At 42.8% G+C, this 20,889-nt stretch overlaps 1 protein-coding gene across 1 annotated transcript; it reads left to right on the top strand.

Moving 5' to 3' along the window:
• The first annotated feature begins 278 nt into the window (after positions 1 to 278).
• Positions 279 to 19,644, top strand: LOC113428099 (lymphocyte antigen 6E-like). Its single transcript, XM_026690663.2, has 3 exons — positions 279 to 442; positions 17,065 to 17,190; positions 18,399 to 19,644. Exons 1-3 carry the CDS (start codon positions 391 to 393, stop codon positions 18,602 to 18,604), a joined length of 384 nt encoding a protein of 127 aa, XP_026546448.1. The 5' UTR covers positions 279 to 390; the 3' UTR covers positions 18,605 to 19,644.
• Positions 19,645 to 20,889: the final 1,245 nt, after the last annotated feature.

The following is a 20,889-nucleotide window of genomic DNA, read 5'->3' as shown; positions in this document are numbered from 1 at the left end:
TACCTATTTCCTGCATTCTGACTCACGTTTACACTTATACCTAATATCTTGTAAGTGATTGACAAATGAAAATAAATAAATGAATAAATAAAATAAATAAACTCAGAGTTAGCTCTCTCTGGACAATTAAGCACAATTAGGCAGAGCAAGAATTTAAATGCCTGGGATATCTTGCTAGGAGATTAGGCGTTCCTCACTGGATTTGGGATCCTCCCTTGGAGATTTGCATTGCTCTTGCCCTGCAGTTCGTTGTGATGGCAATTCAGGCAACCCACACCATAACAGAAACAACAACAACCAACAACGAAAAAGGCAACACCTCCAACACCTCATAAATAGAACCTTCCCTTAGCAGGAACATCTGGGGAAGCTCTGGAGAACTTCGCAAGCATGAAAACTCTGCTCGTTGCCTTCTTGGTGGCTATCATTTGCACAGAGAAAGGTATGGCCACTTTTTAAAAATCTCATTACAAAATGAAGATAGTGTTATTTGTTAAGTGTTGACGGCTTTTTTATTAATTAAAAAAAAAAGATGGGGCAGTTCTTAAAGGCTTTTTGGTTTGTAGGAAGGCATCCCAGGTGGGTGACGGTTTCAAGAACTGGGCCTGGCTAGTCTAGGGAAGAGAAGGACCAGGGGAGACAGGAGAGCATCTTCCAATATTTGAGGGGCTGCCACAGAGAGGAGGAAGGGGTCAAGCTATTTTCTAAAGCACCTGTAGGCCAGACAAGGAATAATGGATGGAAACTGAACAAGGAGAGATTCAACCTGGAAATAAGGAGAAACTTTCTGACAGTGAGAACAATCAACCTATGGAACAGAAGTTGCCCTCAGAAGTTGTGGGAGTGCCATCACTTGAGACTTTCAAGAAGAGATTGGACTGCATCTGTCAGAAATGGGGAAAGGTCTCCTGCTTGGGTGGGGGGTTGGACTAGATGACCTACAAGGTCCCTTCCAACTCTGATTATCTGTTATCTGTTACCTAAAAGGAAAACATCATAAGATGCCCAGAGTCATGTATTTCAGATGGGCAGCCACGTAATCAAACAACCTAATAAAAAATAAAATAAAAAATAATCAAATAAATAAGAGTTTCTTCTAGGTTTGCACCAGAGTTCCATTTTGGCTCAGCCGACAAATTGGGTAGCTCTTGCCTGACTGTTTATCGCAGGTAGCTTTGTCAGGTAGACTTCACCTGAGACTGGAAGCTCCAGAGATATAGTGAATTCGATCGCACAGCTGGACAAATCTGCGAGAAAGTGTACATTCAGTTGTCAAACTTGGCTATGGTGATGTAGGATTTATGGTAGTTTATTCATTTAAATAAATACATGAATTCTTAATTTTTTTTTAATGTAAGCTGCCTCAAGATATTTGCAGCTCGCCAGCCTATAAGATCTTATAGGCTGGCGAGCTGCAAATGTCTTGAGGCAGCTTACATTAAAAAAAAATTAAGAATGCTTAAAATAAATATGACAAATCAGATATGCCTGTTTATATATATTCTGATCCATAGCCAGAAGGTGAATAAGATGCAATGTCAAAGGATAGAAATACAAAAAGAAAAAAAAATGTTTGGATAGTATCAGCAAAATAATAATAACAACAGCAGCTTATATTCTGTGATGATACTTAGACCATCAGACAACATCTGCCTCTCCCAAGTCTTTGGAAAAACTTGATAGATTGATATCCAGTCTAAACATCTGGCTGGTTGTACAACCAACCAACCAACCATAATAATAATGATAATACTAATACCAATAATACTAGTAATAATACATTCTACCATAACCTTCTATGATCCAAATAGAACATAATGTTTCAGAGTTCTAATTCCTGAAATTCTTTAAAACTAAAACACCGGAGGAAAAAAGAAGTTGAAACCACTTCTGTCTTCTCTCTTTCTTTCTTGCAAACATTTTTGGTATTTTAAATCAGTTTGGGGCTGGAAACAGTTGGAATTGCGATCGGCAAGACAGAAGAAACCCCTGTGCAGAACACATGGCTGGCTTAGATTCAGGAGGCCAAAGATGAGGTTTCTTTAGGTCATGTTTAGAATACAAAACATGGCATGATTAGGTTGGAAGGGACCTTAGAGGTCTTCTAGTCTGACCCCCTGCTCAAGCAGGAGACCTTATGCCATTCCAGACAAATGGTTGTCCATTCTCTTCTTGAAAACCTCCAGTGATGGAGCACCCACAACTTTTGAAGGCAACCTGTTCCACCGGTTAATCGTCTTTGTTGTTAGGAAGTTACTTCTTCATTCCATGTCGCTTTCTCTCCTTAATTAGTTTCCACCCATTGCTTCTTGTCCTGCTTTCAGGTGCTTTGCAGAATAAGTGGAGTTCCCTCTTCTTCGGGCATTCCCTGAGATATTGGAAGACTGCTATCATGACAGCTAGTCTTTCTCTTGTTAGACTAGACATATCCAATTGCTGCAACTGTCATATCAATAAAGGAGCATATATGTAGCTCAGGATTGGAATGGTGCTCTCTGAGCTTGGTGGTTCCTTGCAGATGTTCCATTACTTAAACTAGTGATCATCACTAGCACTGATGATGTTACCTAGTTCAGTTAGTAGGGTAATGAAACATCTGTAAGAAAACCAAAAGCTCAGAGGGCATCAAGGACTCCACAGCCTTCCTCCTCCACTCTGCAAACCCTCTTCTCTTCTAACACTGATGATGTTACCTAGTCGGGTAATTAAATGCCTGCAAGAAAACCACCAAGCTCAGAGAGCACCAAGGACCTACAGTCCTGAATTCCAGGTTGCTTCTCTCCTTGATTAGTTTCCATCCATTGTTTCTTGTCCTGCCTTCTGGCGCTTTGGAAAATAAGTTGACCTCCTCTTCTTTGTGGCAACCCCTAGAAGATAGATAGATAGATAAATAGATAGATAGATAAATAGATAGATAAATATATAAACAGACAGACAGACAGACAGACAGAGTCAACACATCTTAAAGTTGGCAAGACTGATCTATAGAAACACCTGTGGGGATTCTCAGTGATCCTGTTCACGGTTGTCTCAAATCTCCATCGCCCCCATCATCTCGCCAGAACCGATGAAGCTTCTTGGATGAGAAATGAAACGTCTTCCTCAAAGAAAAAAACAGTCCAGTTGCCTTTGGAGAGAGAAAAAAGAAAAGCACCTTTGAGATATGGTCCATAGAATGGTTTTTTCAAGGCATATTCCAGGCAACCCTGGGGCTCCATCAGGGCTTCCCTGCAAGGCCAAACTTAAAAAAGAAAGAACCAACTCATTCAGCTAATTTTTATCATTAGAGCTCTGCCTCTTGATCGGGAGTGGGGAGTGAGTTTGCAGGTAATTTCTCATTTGTTTTTCAAATTAGTCAGCTCTGCCCCATTTGACATACATTCATTCATTCATTCATTCATTCATTCATTCATTCATTCATTTATTTTTTTTAGGCATGTATTCATGTATTTATATATTTATGCATGTATGTATTTACTTATTTATTTAGGCACGTATTTATTTACTTATTTATTTGGGCATATATTTATTTATGCATTCATTCATTCAATGGGGTGCTGTCAATTCCAGAATGGACTGTCTGTCTGTCTGTCTGTCTGTCTGTCTGTCTGTCTATCTATCTATCCATCTATCTATCATTTCAATAGGATGTTGCCCATTCCAGAATAGAACACAATACTTTATTTATTTTTCAATGGAGCACTGCCCATTCCAGAATAAAGTCACAATACAACATTCATTCATTCATTCATTCATTCATTCATTCATTCAATGGAGTGCTGTCAATTCCAGAATGGATTCATTCTCTCTCTCTCTCTCTCTCTCTCTCTCTCCCTCCCTCCCTCCCTCCCTCCCTCCCCCTCTCATTTCAATAGGATGCTGCCCGTTCCAGAATAGATTACAATTATTTGTTTGTTTTTTTGTTTGTTTGTTTATTTATTTATTTTGATGTAGCACTGCCCATTCCAGAATAAAGTTATAATACAACATTCATTCATTTGAAAATACATATACTCTATTTAAAAAAAAAATTATTTTATTTTGAATAGTTTTTTATTTTAAAGCAATACAAAAAACTAATGAAATAAAGTATTTATCCAAAATAAATATGCACAGCAGCTGAGATACTTGGCCAGTTAATCATAAAGCCAGCAAATGGAGCCCTTAGCATCTAAGTCAACCATGGGTGTAATTGAAGTTTCACCTGCATTTTTCTTTGTGTTGTACATAAACAAACAGGAGAAACATCTTGAGTATTTTGGACCACACCCTACATAGGTCTCTGTCATCGGATGTGCTTGGTGTACCACAATGTTTGTATGTGCAATCCACCCACTCGGTCCATTTACTCTGTCATCATTTGTAGTCAAGAAAGTCTGCTGTTGAATTAAGCCCCAGCAATGTATGTGTAGGTGTTGAATTGAACGTAGGTGTATCAGCTATGTAAGGAGGATGGATCTAAAGTGTAACTGTATGTTGGAACTGCAATTACCATCTAAGTATAAAAATAGGCAAAAGGATAGGTAAAGTGAGAGCTAGTTTGGTGAAGGCATCAGGTTAGAAACAAGGGGACCAGGAACTCTAGTGGCTATCATTGGCTATTAGCTGGGTGACCTTGGGCCAGTCACTTCCTCTCAGCCCTAAGAAGGAGGCAACGGCAAACCAATCTGCAAAAACCTTCCCAAGAAAAGCACAGGGACTTTTCCAGATAGCTTTTGAGAATCGGACACAATCGAACGGAAGGAAACGATAAAGGATCGATAGAAGAGGGGGGAAAAGGGTGATTAGGAGAGAGTAAGGCTAAAGTTAGTTCAATAAATCCATCGTGAGAAGCTTCGTCAAACAGGAGGACAAACTGATGCATTTAAAAAAAAAAAAAAAACAGAATGAGAAATAGAACTAAGCTAAAGAGAGCTGGAAAAAAATATGATCATTTTCGTCACGAAACATTCACGTTTCCTCTCATTTTTTGGGTTGTAAAAGAGATATTTTTTTCAGATTTCTTGAGATTTGGCTTTCTGAGATCATCCAGGGGAGGGCTGCTGGGGGCTCGCAAGGGTCCGGGAGAACATCTAGCTAAGATTCTGTGCAGTTCGCAGAATCCCCAGATCCCACTCCTGGCTGGCCCCGCCCACTCTGCCCCTCCCCTCCCCGGAGTCCCAACGTGGGCCATTTTGGATGCAGATAAGTGCACGGTGTGCGCGGAGGCTTGGGGAGGGCAAATAACAGGCCTCCCGGAAGTTCAGGAAGGCTCAAAATGGGCCTGTTTCCGGCTTCCATAGAGCCTCCAGAGTCCGGGGAAGCAGTTTTCACCCTCCCGGAGGCGCGAGGAAAGCCTCCGGAGCCTGGGAGGGCAAAAACACCTCCTCCGCTATGGTGCAGGAGGCTGATTAGGCCACACCCACCATGGCTACGCCCACCAAGCAACCAGGCAGAGAACACTTTGCTAAAATTTTTGAAGCCCACCCCTGATATCATTACACTGGTAAGTCTATCCTTCTTTCTTTTAGTTTAGCGATGTCCTCACAATAATCCCCTTCAGGGTTAGGATGATGTAAAGCAGCATATAATTCTCCTGCTTTAGATTTCAACCATCCCTAAGATTGGTAACCTTGAAGAGAAATTCAGGTTTATCTCTGAGTGAGCTTGATAGGACCAACTGGGAGATTCTGGACAATAAATGCATTACGGGACAAGTTTTAAATATCGTAAATTAGAGCTGTGTCTCAAGGAGGTGATTAATGTCAGGCAGACCTCGACATGTGGAAATGATGCGGTCGCCTTGAATTTCTTTCAGGTGTCAAAATCTCTTCCCAAATTGACGGATGACACTTCGGAGCAAATCTTTTAGAAACAGGAGAACCAAGTTTATGATTTATGATTTGTTAGATTTACACCCTGGCTTTCCTCCATCAGCCCAAACTTTCATTCCAGGGCTCCTTAATTTTTCCTTGTGATGTAGGTCAGGCAGATGGAGAATGACTGGTTTGAAGTCACCAGTGAACTTCCACAGGTGAGGTGGACTTCAACCTTGGTGCCCCCAGTCATGGTTTAACACCTTTGGTGCTATACTGAATATATACCGTATTTGCCGGCGTATAAGGCGACTGGGCGTATAAGACGACCCCCAACATTTCCACTCAAAATATAGAGTTTGTTATATACTCGCCGTATAAGACTACCCCTCTTCCACACACCTTCCACTTTTGCACTTTTTTTTTTTTGACGCACTTTTCTGCTTTGGACAATTTTGAAATGAGCTAATCCAATTTTGAACCAAGAATATGCAAATAGCTATGGAGTTTAGAAATGAGTTTTAAAAATATTTTCATTGCTTACCATTAAGCGTAAAATATGTTGTAAATAAAATGAGAACACAGGAAACATTCTCTTCTCAATACAGCTGATCTCTCTCTCTCTCTCTCTCTCTCTCTCTCTCTCACACACACACCAAAAACCGGACACTGAAAAGGCTGCCAAGGAACAGTATATTCAATGCCTTCTCTTTAATCAAGAAACAAGGAATTCCTTAGAATCTTTTTTTCCCCCAAGTGGCCCTCTTTAAAAAAAAAATATGGAGGTAACACTTTCATTCAAAAAGTCTTCCAGTATCTGGAGTCGCTCAGACATATTGAAGTGAGGCAGGAGAGTAAGTGAAATTTGAAATGATCCAGCTACCGTTTTCTTCCCCTCCCGCCCGAAGGCCATTATCTCCACGTCCAAAACGAACGAGGGGAGGCAAAGAAGCCAAACACGCTAAAAGGATCTCTTTATTTTCCTACACAAGGTCACACCTACTTTTCCGCATTCAAAGGACAACCTCTCTCTCACCACCACCACACACACACACACCCCAATACCCGCAAACAATGTTCTGGGCATTAATCACCATTGCTACATTAACCTGGTAAATTTATACCCTGCCTCCCCAGTGTTGCTTTGACGGCAGGATTTCACACAGCGGGCGCTCGCTCGCTCTCTTCTCCGCTCTCCCACCGTTCGCACATGTTGGAAGCACCGTAAAACCTGATAACCCACCCGGGGCTCCCCATCCTTAACCTACAGCCGCCCGCATGCAAAACCTGCGTGCAAAAAGAAAAAAAAAAAAAGAAAAATCGCCGCACGTGAGGATCTTGAATCCTCTCCTCCCCACACCGCTAAGGAAGGAAGAGGGGGAAAGGTTGCGCAGCGCGTGGCGAGTGACACCCGCCACACACACACACACACACACACACACACACACACACACCGCTCCCCCAGCCTCCTCCCGGCTGCAACTCAAGCTCGAAGTGGGAGTCGAGTCCTCCCGGCGTATAAGACGACCCCCCACTTGGAGGCATGTTTTTCAGGGCAAAAAGTCGTCTTATACGCCGGCAAATACGGTATATGGAATGAAAGCCAGCTGAGTGATTTTGGGCCAATCACCAGGAGTGGTGAGTTCTAGTACTGCTTTAAATATGAAAGCTGTCTGGGTGATTTTGGGCCAATCACCAGGAGACAGTGAGTTCTAGTACTGCTTTAGACATGAATACTAGCTGAGTGACTTTGGGCCAATCACCAGGAGTGGTGAGTTCTAGTACTGCTTTAAATATGAAAGCTGTCTGGGTGATTTTGGGCCAATCACCAGAAGACAGTGAGTTCTAGTACTGCTTTAGACATGAATACTAGCTGAGTGACTTTGGGCCAATCACCAGGAGTGGTGAGTTCTAGTACTGCTTTAAATATGAAAGCTGTCTGGGTGATTTTGGGCCAATCACCAGAAGACAGTGAGTTCTAGTATTGCTTTAGACATGAATACTAGCTGAGTGATCTCGGGCCAATCACCAGGAGTGGTGAGTTCTAGTACTGCTTTAAATATGAAAGCTGTCTGGTGATTTTGGGCCAATCACCAGGAGACAGTGAGTTCTAGTACTGCTTTAGACATGAATACTAGCTAAGTGACTTTGGGCCAATCACCAGGAGTGGTGAGTTCTAGTACTGCTTTAAATATGAAAGCTGTCTGGGTGATTTTGGGCCAATCACCAGGAGACAGTGAGTTCTAGTACTGCTTTAGACATGAATACTAGCTGAGTGACTTTGGGCCAATCACCAGGAGTGGTGAGTTCTAGTACTGCTTTAAATATGAAAGCTGTCTGGTGATTTTGGGCCAATCACCAGGAGACAGTGAGTTCTAGTACTGCTTTAGACATGAATACTAGCTGAGTGACTTTGGGCCAATCACCAGGAGTGGTGAGTTCTAGTACTGCTTTAAATATGAAAGCTGTCTGGGTGATTTTGGGCCAATCACCAGAAGACAGTGAGTTCTAGTATTGCTTTAGACATGAATACTAGCTGAGTGATCTCGGGCCAATCACCAGGAGTGGTGAGTTCTAGTACTGCTTTAAATATGAAAGCTGTCTGGTGATTTTGGGCCAATCACCAGGAGACAGTGAGTTCTAGTACTGCTTTAGACATGAATACTAGCTAAGTGACTTTGGGCCAATCACCAGGAGTGGTGAGTTCTAGTACTGCTTTAAATATGAAAGCTGTCTGGGTGATTTTGGGCCAATCACCAGGAGACAGTGAGTTCTAGTACTGCTTTAGACATGAATACTAGCTGAGTGACTTTGGGCCAATCACCAGGAGTGGTGAGTTCTAGTACTGCTTTAAATATGAAAGCTGTCTGGGTGATTTTGGGCCAATCACCAGGAGACAGTGAGTTCTAGTACTGCTTTAGACATGAATACTAGCTGAGTGATTTTGGGCCAATCACCAGGAGTGGTGAGTTCTAGTACTGCTTTAAATATGAAAGCTGTCTGGGTGATTTTGGGCCAATCACCAGGAGACAGTGAGTTCTAGTACTGCTTTAGACATGAATACTAGCTGAGTGACTTTGGGCCAATCACCAGGAGTGGTGAGTTCTAGTACTGCTTTAAATATGAAAGCTGTCTGGGTGATTTTGGGCCAATCACCAGAAGACAGTGAGTTCTAGTATTGCTTTAGACATGAATACTAGCTGAGTGATCTCGGGCCAATCACCAGGAGTGGTGAGTTCTAGTACTGCTTTAAATATGAAAGCTGTCTGGTGATTTTGGGCCAATCACCAGGAGACAGTGAGTTCTAGTACTGCTTTAGACATGAATACTAGCTAAGTGACTTTGGGCCAATCACCAGGAGTGGTGAGTTCTAGTACTGCTTTAAATATGAAAGCTGTCTGGGTGATTTTGGGCCAATCACCAGGAGACAGTGAGTTCTAGTATTGCTTTAGACATGAATACTAGCTGAGTGATCTCAGGCCAATCACCAGGAGTGGTGAGTTCTAGTACTGCTTTAAATATGAAAGCTGTCTGGTGATTTTGGGCCAATCACCAGGAGACAGTGAGTTCTAGTACTGCTTTAGACATGAATACTAGCTGAGTGATTTTGGGCCAATCACCAGGAGTGGTGAGTTCTAGTACTGCTTTAAATATGAAAGCTGTCTGGGTGATTTTGGGCCAATCACCAGGAGACAGTGAGTTCTAGTACTGCTTTAGACATGAATACTAGCTGAGTGACTTTGGGCCAATCACCAGGAGTGGTGAGTTCTAGTACTGCTTTAAATATGAAAGCTGTCTGGGTGATTTTGGGCCAATCACCAGGAGACAGTGAGTTCTAGTACTGCTTTAGACATGAATACTAGCTGAGTGACTTTGGGCCAATCACCAGGAGTGGTGAGTTCTAGTTCCACCTTAGTCGTGAAAGTTGGCTGGGTGACCTTGAACTAGTCATCTTCTCTCAGCCCACCTTGTTGTTGTGGGGAAAATAGAAGACAAAGGCGTGTTGGATAAGTTCTCTGCCTTGAGTTATTTGTAGAAACAATAAAGGTGGGATAGAGATAAATATGGCTGACTAGGACCCAGCCTTCCTTATATTACTTGGAGCATCCTGAATAGGGTGAGGGTCGGAGTTCCTAAGTGGAGGTTTTGAGCAGATCTACTCCTGCTTTAGACACAGATGCTGGCTGGGTGACTTTGAGCCAATCACCTAGCTTGTGTGAATGCAGAGAGAAGCAGAGCCTGGCCCATCTGCTGGCATGTTGGCTACTAACAGAAACAATGACCTATTTTTGGCCAGCAACAAAGCCAAGAAGGTGGCTTCATTTTGGCCGTCTAAAGCAGGGGTGTCAAACTCAATTTCATGGAGGGCTTCATCAGCACTGTGGTTGACCTCAGGAGGGGGGCTGGGTGTGTGTGGCTGACTGGGTAGGTGTGGTCAACTGGGTGAGTGTGACTAGCTAGACACCATTCCCCAAACTGCTGAAATGTTTCCTCTTTGCACTTGGTAGACTGGGCCGATCTTGCCTCTTCGCATTGGGTAGACCAGGACGGCCCCGTGGGCTGGATCCAACCACATTGCAGGCTGGATCAGGCCTACAGCAACTGATGACCTCCTTTTACTAGTCCACAATAGAAAGCATCCTCACACATTGCATGATGGTGTGGTATGCTGGCTTGACAGCTGCAGATAGAAAGACATTACAGAGGGTGGTGAGCACAGCACAAAACATCGTGGGCTGTTCCCTGATACCACTAGATGACCTCGCTAGGGCTCGCTGCCTTAGAAGAGTGAGGAAAATTCTCAGGGGCGACTCACATCCCGGTCAGCACTTCTTCACTCTCCAACCATTGGGTAGGAGAAGCATAGCCAGCTGCACCAACAGGCTGAAGAACAAGTTTCTACCCATGGGCTGTCAGGGTCCTGAACGGAAAATGTCAACATAGCATGATAGACTTGTGGGGCCGGCGCGTTGTGCAACCAGATCACATGGTGTAATAAGATCGGGACTGGGTTTGGGACTTCCATCTTCACTGTGAGTTGTGTTGGGTGTGTTTGTGTGCACAAAGGGAGTCTCAACCAATCTCATTGTACACATGTTGTACTCTGACAATAAAGGTAATCATATATTCCACATGCCTTGAGTTTGACACCCTTGGTCTACAGTTTGATCCGGACATAGAAGAAGTCAGATAAATACATATATACATCTATGCAGTATATACATACACCCCTGGCTATCGATGAAAAAGGGGGTTCAGTCCATATGATTGAAATACCCTTGGAAGGTTTGGCACTGCCATTTGGGCCTGTCCCAAAAGAAGGATGTGTTTTCAATGTGCTTTGTGGCTTTGGATGGATGACACTGAGGAGGTCACCTTTCAACCCAAACAGGAAATCAAGAGATATGGGAGTGGATGACCTGGCCTATAATCTCCAATTAGATCCACTCAATTATTTATGATCTGTTAGGGAAGAGTCTGTCCCAACCAGCCTCTTCTGTGGGGGAAGCTGAGGCAGATTGCATATTGAAGCCATGACAAATAATACGATGGAACCACACTGTCATGCCCCTGTTTTGGAGTCTGAATCCGAGGAGGAAGAGGAACAGCTGACAGGGAGTGGGAGTGTGGCTCCATTGGCTGTGGAGGAAACTGGGGAAGGGCAAAGTCCAGCTGGGCAGAGCAGGGAAGAGGTACAACAAGGGAGAAGGAATTCAAAGGAAGACCCAGGCCCACCCCGTCTTCATTCTAGGGCACACAGGGAGGAATGGAGAAGAGAGCAACATGGGTTGCATGGCTTACGGGGGAGGAAAGGGCCCCGATTCCCTTCATTAGCCACACCTGGGAATGAAAGTTTAGAAGAAATGCAGGCTGCGTGCGACAGTTGCTGGGAGCAAACGTGAGTTTATCTTGTGTTGACTTGGCTTATCTGTGTTCCTGGCATCCTCCCAACCGCGTTGAATTACTACCGTGCCTTCATGTCTGGAATTTTTGCTCCTGCCCTGCCAAACTAATTACCTCATTTTGCCTTGATTGGACTCATAGTTTTCGTTGACCACATTTTGGACTTGATTCTCTGCAGCCAAAGGCTGTTCCTGGGAGAGTTTTTCTCCACCCAGAAGGTAACCAGGACATTGGGGGCAAAGTTGGAGATAATAAAGGGACTCTTATTGATTAACTGACTATGTTGCCTTTGTGCCATGCCCCAGGTCATCACACATGCTGATGATATGGGCAAGAGGTCAACACTGTGTAACTAACTGCATTACAGTTACAGAGGCTGTTCGCTACTTTTCAAGAAGGGACATCTGCAAGGAAGGTTAAAAAAAGAAAACCCAAGAAGAAGGTGATTTTGATGGCATGTGCCACATCCATACACCTTAACTTTGCCATGTGTGAAAAACCCCAATAGAAGCTCATCTGCTTTCTAACAGCTTGCCTTGAGAAGATGTGGGTGCCTCCATCACTGGAGGCTTCTAAGAAGAGATCAGACTATCATTTTTCTGAAGTGGGTCTCCTACTTGAGCAGGGGGTTGGACTAGAAGACCTCCGAGGTCCCTTCCAACTCTGTTATTTTGTTAATTAATCAGTGGAACGGCTTGATTACAGAAGTTGTAGGTTCCTCCATCACTGGAGGCTTCTAAGAAGAGACTGGACAGCCACTTGTCTGAAATGGTATAGGGTCTCCTGCTTGAGCGGGGGGCTGGGCTAGAAGACCTCCAAGGCCCCTTCCATCTCTATTCTGATTGATGGACTATGCAACTTAACCTGAGGATCCTGGGTATCACTTTGTACTTCTACTCTTGTTTTTTAAGTTATGTTCCCCCTCTTCTTTTTTGCTTTGTTTTCATTGCTCTACACCTTAATTGATTTGTGGTGATCTACAGATATGGCTGAATGATGCCTTTGAAGGTATTTCTCACAAATGTGTAGTGTTTCTCAATCTTGGCAACTTTAAGATGGGTGGACTTCAACTCCTAGATTTACCCAGTTTGCGATAAAAGGGAATCAGGCCATCAGAGAACACAGTGGCTGGATGCCATCAAAGCTGACATGAGCCAGAGTGTAGATCAAATCAAAGAAGTAGTGCAAGATTGGAAGATGTGGAGAGACCTGACCCAGTGGACAACTTCTTCTTCTTCTTCTTCTTCTTCTTCTTCTTCTTCTTCTTCTTCTTCTTCTTCTTCTTCTTCTTCTTCTTCTTCTTCTTCTTCTTCTTCTTCTTCTTCTTCTTCTTCTTCTTCTTCTTCTTCTTCTTCTTCTTCTTCTTCTTCTTCTTCTTCTTCTTCTTCTTCTTCTTCTTCTTCTTCTTCTTCTTCTTCTTCTTCTTCTTCTTCTTCTTCTTCTTCTTCTTCTTCTTCTTCTTCTTCTTCTTCTTCTTCCTCCAAATTGTGCTAAACAAGACCCACCCTACATACAATACAGAGAAAAATATAAAAAGTGATATCATCTGGTAGGGTTGCCCTCAATCATGGTGCAATTGAAGCTCTACCTATATATTCGCATGGGGGGATTGTGGGAGTTTAAGTTCACCCATCTTAAGTTGCCAAAGCTGGTCTGGATATCCAAGCAACCTTCTTTTCTTTAGATGCTTGTCCAAGTAGTAGGGCTGAAATGAAAATTTGTAAAGAAGGTCTCCATTCAGGTGAGATCTTCAAGTTAACAGAATAACAGAGTTGGAAGGGAAAGGTTGTCTAATCTCTTCTTTAAAACTTCCAAAGTTGAGGGAAGAACTTCTTCACAGAGATCTTTCAACATCCAACCTTTCCCCTTGCAAGTGAATTTAGTCATAAAATATCCAGGATCCAATATTAACACTTTTTTCTTCTTCTGTCACTCATGTCCAATTCTCAGAGGCTGCCTTGACAACTGCCTGCAGCATTCTTGATAAAAAAAATTCAGAAGTGGTTTACCATTGCCTCCTTCCTAGGGGGTGAGAGAAAGTGACTGGCTGGCCCACAAGGTCACCTAGCCTAAGACAGGGTTAGAATTTATGGCTTCCCGGTTTTAAATTGCTACACTAAATTTGCTCTCGTATTTATTTTTTTGTTTCTTTCATTCAATCATGTCTGATTCTCAGAGACTGGCTGGGCAAGTTTGAGGAGTTCTATTAATGACCCAAATTATCCCCTGGGAAAAACCATAAGGCTGATTGGAATGAATGCCAATCTTTCTCGCTGTGCCTTTCATGCTTCCCAGGTCTGATGAAATGAGGCAATGCAAACAGGTTTCACCCACAGGTCAGTTGCCAGTCCCACCACCTACTACCTTCTAATGAAACCACCCCAGGGAATTATTCTTCACTGGATTCATTTCTGGGTCATTCTCCTTCCAGAAGGTGTGGTAACTCCACCCAGCTATTTGGGTCTAATGAGTTATTTCAACTTAGGCAGGGCAGAAAAACAAACAAGCAGATCTTACATGTCAAAATCTCCATTAGAATTTCATCAAGCTCTGCAGATCTAAAGGTAAATGGACAACCAGCAATTAGATGTGAACATCAAGATTGTAACGAGAATAGCTTGGTTGGCTCTTGATGCTTTGTGACTGAAAGTAGTAGAAGATGCTGATCAACTTGGAAATGTTTACTCTAAGGAAAGGAAGGACTAGGGGTCACATGATAGCAGTCTTTCAATATTTGAGGGGCTGCCACGAAGAAAAGGGAGTCAATTTATTCTCCAAAGTGCCTGAAGGCAGGACAAGAAAAAAAAAAAAGGATGGAAACTAATTAGGGAACTAATTAGGACTAAGGACAAAATTTTTCACAGTGAGAGATTCCACAATAATCAGTGGAATGGCTTGTCTCCAGAAGTTGTGGGCGCTCCAAGCTGAAGAAGCTTCTTGGATGAGAAGTGAAACACTTTATAGAAAAACCAGAAAGCCCAGTTGCTTCTTGAAAAAGCATCTTTGGGACAACCATGATCTGGATGGCTGAGAATCTCCATTGACATCCAATACTGGGGGTTCTCAAGGAGAGATTGGACAGCCATTTGTGTGGAATGAAATAGGGTCTCCTGCTTGGGCAGGGGGTTGGATTAGAAGACCTCCAAGGTCCCTTCCAACTCTATTATTCTGTAACTTGAGGATACAAGAAGGTTGCTGAAGTGGACCAGAGGATCATCTAATCTAGGCCTTTCCCCTCCCTATATAGCGTCCCTATAGAAGCAGGATTCCATAGCTGTTGAGAGCAGATCTTCTGAAGTTGCCTAGAGGAAGTGACAGGAGGAAAACCATTTATGGATAGTCCTTGACTTATGACCGGAATGGTCATTAAGTCCTGGTGCTCATAAACTGAGTCATCCCAATGACGGACTTAATTTTACAAGCTGTTTTGCCTTGTATTAAGTGAATGCTGCAGTTGTTAAACCAATATGGGCCAATTTTGCTGAAAATTGTAACTAAATGCTGGTTTTCAGCGAAACTGTTGTGAAATGCAGTCACACGACTGTGAGAAATTGCAAATAGCTGTAAATGAAGACCAGTTGCCAAATGTTTCACATATGGTCATGTGATTGTGGGGAGCCCAACTATCAGAACTTTAGAACTGGGTCATAAGTATCAGACGCAGGAGGTTCACTAAGCAAACAGTTGTAAGTGGATGATTATTTGTGTGCTACCCACAAAACAGTGCATCATAATATCTGTATTAAATTACTAGGATTCTTATTTTATTTATTTTGATTTGTCAATTGCTTACAAGATAATAGGTATAAGTTAAACATAGTCATGAATACATGAAATGGATACATATAAGAAAAATAAAAAGAAACAATAGGACAGGGATGATAGGCATGTTGGTGTGCTTATGCATGCCCCCTACAGACCTCTTAGGAAATTCTCACACATCTAGGTTTCCAATATTCAAATCACAACTAGATGGCATCAGAGATTCAGGGTAAAAAAAAAATCTGTCCTGCTGCTGCCACCTGGTGGTCAATTAGGAGACATGTGTCGCGCATGGGGTGGTTGCATGTGCATATGCCAAGACACGCATTGTGCATGTGAAGGGTCATGCACGCATGCACAGGGGGCGTGGCCCCCCCGTATGCATTGACTTATGGCACTTTTGGCACGTGAGGACAGAAAGGTTAGCCATCAGCGTTCTAGGGTGTCCTTCTTTTCCTGCTTTTTCAACCTCAGCTGCTTCGCGTGGCATAGCTGATTGCTGCGAGAAAGTTGTGTTACACACAGGGCTTGCAGGAGAAGATGATTTTTAAATGCTGTGCACGAGCACACAGCGTGTATTTGGCATGCACATGGTTATTACACGGGTTGAATCCCATTCCTGGCTACAGGTATATCCTGCGTAGTAGCCAAGACTGGGACCAGCAGCTCGATTGTTCAGTAAATCAGTCACTAAGTGGAACCACGTCTATGCTTATCATCTAGCTTCAACTTTTCTTTGCTTTACAGGCCGGCAAATGTCACAAACTGGTTGTAAAGCTACTTTTTCATTAACGTCGTAATTGCAAATGGTTGCTAAATGAAGCAGTTGCTAAATGAAGATTACCTGCACAGATTTCATTCACCAACAACTGACCAACAACTGATAATTTTGTAAAATTTGAAGAGCTTGGTTTTTTTTTTTATATAAAGTTTGTATTGCGACGTTCTGAATTTGGGATCCACCCGAAATGCTTTTCGAAGTATCTAATTATTCTGTCTAATAATTTAATAACTACTCTTCCTTGTAATTATAGCAAAGTCTGAAAAAAAGGGTACTGATGTATTTTGATTTTGACCTTTACAGGTAGTTCTTGACTTACAACAGTTCATTTAGTGACCGTTTGAGTTTACAACGGCACTGAATAATTATGACCATTTTCCACACTTACGACCGTTGCTGCATCTCCATAGTCACGTGATCAAAATTCAGACCTTTGCCAACTGCTCACATTTATGACGGTGTCCTGAGTGGAGGGGAGCCACATGATCATCTTTTGCAAAGCAAAGTCAACGCAGAAGCCAGATTTACACAACAACCGTGTTGCTATCTTAGCAACTGCAGTGACTCACTGTGGCGAGAACTGTTGTAAAATGTGGCAAAGCTCACTTAAACACTGCCTCGCTTAGCAACAGGAAGATTGGGCTCAATTGAGGTCGGAAGGCGAGGACTACATGTATTTGGATTTAAAATGCACAGCCACTCTTAGGTTGGACCACAAAGTCCAGGAATACTGGATTTTTAGCAAGGAAAGTTTCTCAAAGTGTGAGAGAAGTTTAGCTGGGTTACTCTTCTATAAAATGTGTCTTTCTGTCTTTTTTTCAGTGTATTCCCTCGCCTGCTATTCCTGTGAAAATGAACCTTCCAACTGGAACTGTATGTCGGTTAAGAAGTGCGCAGAAACAGACAAATACTGCACTACCGTTAAAACGGTTAGCCGTGGCAGACAGGGTATGTATTATTGAAGCAGAATGTCTATGGAGATTCTCTATCATCCAGGTGATGGTTGTTCCAAAGGTGCCTTTTCAGGAGGCAACTGGACTTTCTGGTTTTTTTTCCTTGAAAACCATCTCCAGTCTACAACACTGTCCTTTCAACAGTTCCAAGAAGGAGCTGCACCCATTTGCACCACTCAGGTGACCCTGAAGACACAGACAAAACAAACTTTTAGCTACACAATTTGGGATGAACACCCTTGGAATGGTGTGGAAAAAGTAGGAATGGATTTCCAGAAGAAAAATTGCAGCCTACAGGAACCAGGAGCACCACTCAGGTGACCCTGAGGACACAGATAAACCTCCAAGTGGCCTCAATGACCCTCTGAAAGGATGCAAATGACCAGCCACCTGCAAGGAATATAAATCCTTCCATACCCCATCATCCCAGTCAGAGCTGAAGAAGCTTCTGCAATGAGAAGTGAAAGGTCTTCAAAGGGAAAAAAAAAAACCCAGAAAACCCAGTTGCTTCTTGAAAAAAAAAAAAAGCACCTTTGCGACACGGAAGCAGAAATAATTACGTTATGGGTTACTTTTGGAATGAACTGGAAAGCAGTTTATGGGGGTGATCTAATACCAAGATTATTTTCCTCTTAAAAATATTGAACATTGCTCTTTAATACTGGGGGCAGAGATGTCATGTTGTCGACATTCATGATTTTGGACCCAGATTTGAATGTTATGATGAACAGAAGAAAGTTTCTTTGGAACTTTCTTAATTTCCACGTTACTAGTTCTCCAGAGGTCTGAGTGGAAGGGGTAGCTGGCAAGAGGAGGGTGGATTCAGATACACTTGAGCCTCAATGTTTTAGACCAGAGAGGTTCAATCATGGTTAAGAAAGTTGGATGTACCAGGGAAAGAGGAATGTTGAATGTTCTTTCCATAGGCTGTGAAGTGGAATGCTTGGAAAGTAGAGGAAGTATCTGCAAAGGGACCTAGGAACACTGTTTCTCAACTTCAGCAATTTGAAACTGGGTGGACTTCAACCTCTGCTGGCTGGGGAATTCTGGGAGTTGAAGTCCACCCACCTTCAAGTGACCAAGTTAGAAGGTCCAAGTGGAATGAGAAGCTGAGTTTAGATAGGGCTGAAATCCCCCCCTTTTTGGTGGCTTCTAATTTCTTGCATTTTTATATAATTACTTGATTTTGTTTTGCCGCATAAGGTGAGCCCAATGACTACCGGATCAGCAAGCGATGTGCTCCAACCTGTGATCAAAACTTCATGGACACTGGGTCATCATCCATCGCTACAAAGTGCTGCCAGTTTTCCTTCTGTAACATCAGTGGGGCTGCCAGCGTGAAACTGAGCAATATGGTGCTGATTTTGGGAATCCTGGGCAGTTTCTTCTACATCTTCCAGTCTAAATAAGGGATTGCTCATAATTCTTACGAGAAAGAGAGACTAGCAAATTTCATCCAAACTCCTGAAGCATCTCAGAGGCTGTCCTTCTGAACTTAGCATCAATACACCAAACAGATTCTTGGTTCTCCTACGGGAAAATTGGTCTCTGTTTGCATAGTACAGAATATAAGTTCCTCTTTGTACATAGAGAAGACCTTTGTATTAAGTAGTATTTTTATTTAGTATGCACTTGTATCTAAGTCTAGCACAACTCTTTTTTGCCTCACCATAATAATCCTGGGAAGCTTTATAGTGAGAGCATTTATTAAAGATTGTCAAGGCCTCAGGCAGCTGGCTGATGTAGCATCTTTCTTCCTCTCTACACAATAACATGATTTTGCAAAACTGGTTTAATTAAAAATAACTTCCTACTTCGGTGCACCCAAAGGGCATCATTAACCACATTTTCTTCTTGGTAATGTTTCCCCCCACACTTTCCAAGAGATGAGTTAATGATGGTTCTATCCACCTGGTGTGAAAAGTGCACAACTGCAAGAGTTTAGGAAAAAGCTAACCCTAAGCGACTTTGATGATGATTAACCCTGGATTGCAAGCTTGGACGTGAGAGGATGTGTTTATGGCTACTTAGAAGGTCCCTGTGTCCTGTGATCTTCTGGGAAGTTTTAATCAAATGATATTTCACTCCTGTTACTGTCTCCACTTTCCTTTAAGTATTAACAATGAACTGAGAATCAGCGCCTCCACTAGATAATTGACAGTCAAGCTGAAACTAAGTTAATCAAGCAAAAATAGCAAGTGGGGGAAAACCTTTTATTCAAACTTCCATAAACCCTCCAAATAGGTTACCCAGACCTAATTCACGCATCAAAGAAGAAGGTCTGTAAACACAAATAGATTACAATTAAACTATTAATTTAGTTTAATTTGAATTAAAACGAAGGACAAGCTCCCCTATGAATCAGCGTTTTTGTGTCTCATTTTCTCTGTAGCTACCTCCAGAGGTAAACCTCTTCGCTTTGGGAATAAATAAATCTCCTTTCCTCACAGCTGTCTGGATTTCATTTTGATCTCTTCTTGCACAACACCCATTTGAGTTGGAACCCCACATTATTCTTCTGACATTCTCTTTTTTTTTCAACTTCCATGATTTTGCAACTGGCTTTGAAATTTGAAACTTCATTTTGCTGCTATGGTCCTGTGATCTGCACTATATATTAATAAAGCGCTGTGTCGATGTTCATTAACATCCCAGTTTGCAAACTCATATCCACAGCACAAGCAGGAGAAAACTCAGCTCTCCTCTTCACTGGCTCTAAGTTAACCATTAACTTTGACTCTGGCTAATAGGGGGGTATCTGCAGCATAGGGTTCAAGAGGGAAGGCGATGGCTTTAATGGTGTCATTCAAAACTTTGCCTGTGGTATATCAGAACAAAGATGAGGGCTATGATGAGGAGAACCAAGATTCGCCTGTCCTGAGGGGTGGGATGCTGGAGGTTCGCAGGGGTTTGGGAGAGCCCCTAACTAAGATTATGTGCAGTTCAGACATCTCTCAAATCTCACTCTTGGCTGGCCCTGCCCACCCTGCCGGTTTCCTCCCAGGAGTCGCCACGTGGCCCATTTTGGATGCAGGTAAGTGCAGGACGTGCACAGAGGCTTGGGGAGGGTGAAAAATGGGCCTCCCGGAAGTTTGGGAAGGCTGGAAATTAGTCCGTTTCTGGCTTCCAGAGAGTCTCCGGAGCCTTGGAAGGCTGTTTTTTGCCCTCCCAGAGGCTCAAGGAAAGCCTCCAGAGTCCAGGGACGGATAAGACTTCCCCAAACCCCAAAAACTTTAACCTTAGACTGTCTACTATTGACCTCACCCCTTTCCTAAGAGGCCTGTAGGGGGCGTGCATAAGCGCACCAACATGCCTACCGTCCCTGTCCTATTGTTTCTCTTATTCTTTTATTTTTCTTATATGTACCCATTTCATGTATTCACAACTATGTATACACTTATACTTATTATCTTGTAAACAATTGGCAAATCAAATAAATAAATAAATAAATAAATAAATAAGACACCACCACCCCCGCCATGGTGCAGGAGGCCAACTAGCCACGCCCACCCAGCAACCAGGCAGAGAACCCATTGCTAAATTTTTTGCAGCCCACCTGTGCCTGTACCCTTAACAACCCGGTTTCCATAAGATATGCAAAGTTGGCAGCTTCCTCCCTGATAAAATCATAGGTGTGTTCATCACATGCAGGCTTGGCATTCAAAGGCAATGCAATAGGTAAGACAATAGAAGA

The sequence above is a fragment of the Notechis scutatus genome, chromosome 3, assembly GCF_049901735.1.
Source record: "Notechis scutatus isolate UNSWTSFEM ecotype Mainland chromosome 3, rNotScu1.2, whole genome shotgun sequence".
Lineage (NCBI taxonomy): Eukaryota > Metazoa > Chordata > Lepidosauria > Squamata > Elapidae > Notechis > Notechis scutatus.
Note: the sequence above shows the minus strand (reverse complement) of the source record. Positions and strands in the feature narration are given on the sequence as shown.

Coding starts and splice junctions, on each gene's coding strand:
- LOC113428099 (XM_026690663.2), top strand. CDS start 391: ATGAAAACTCTGCTCGTTGCCTTCTTGGTGGCTATCATTTGCACAGAG. Junction 443..17,064: donor TATCATTTGCACAGAGAAAG/GTATGGCCACTT, acceptor TCTTTTTTTCAG/TGTATTCCCTCGCCTGCTAT. Junction 17,191..18,398: donor GGTTAGCCGTGGCAGACAGG/GTATGTATTATT, acceptor TTGCCGCATAAG/GTGAGCCCAATGACTACCGG.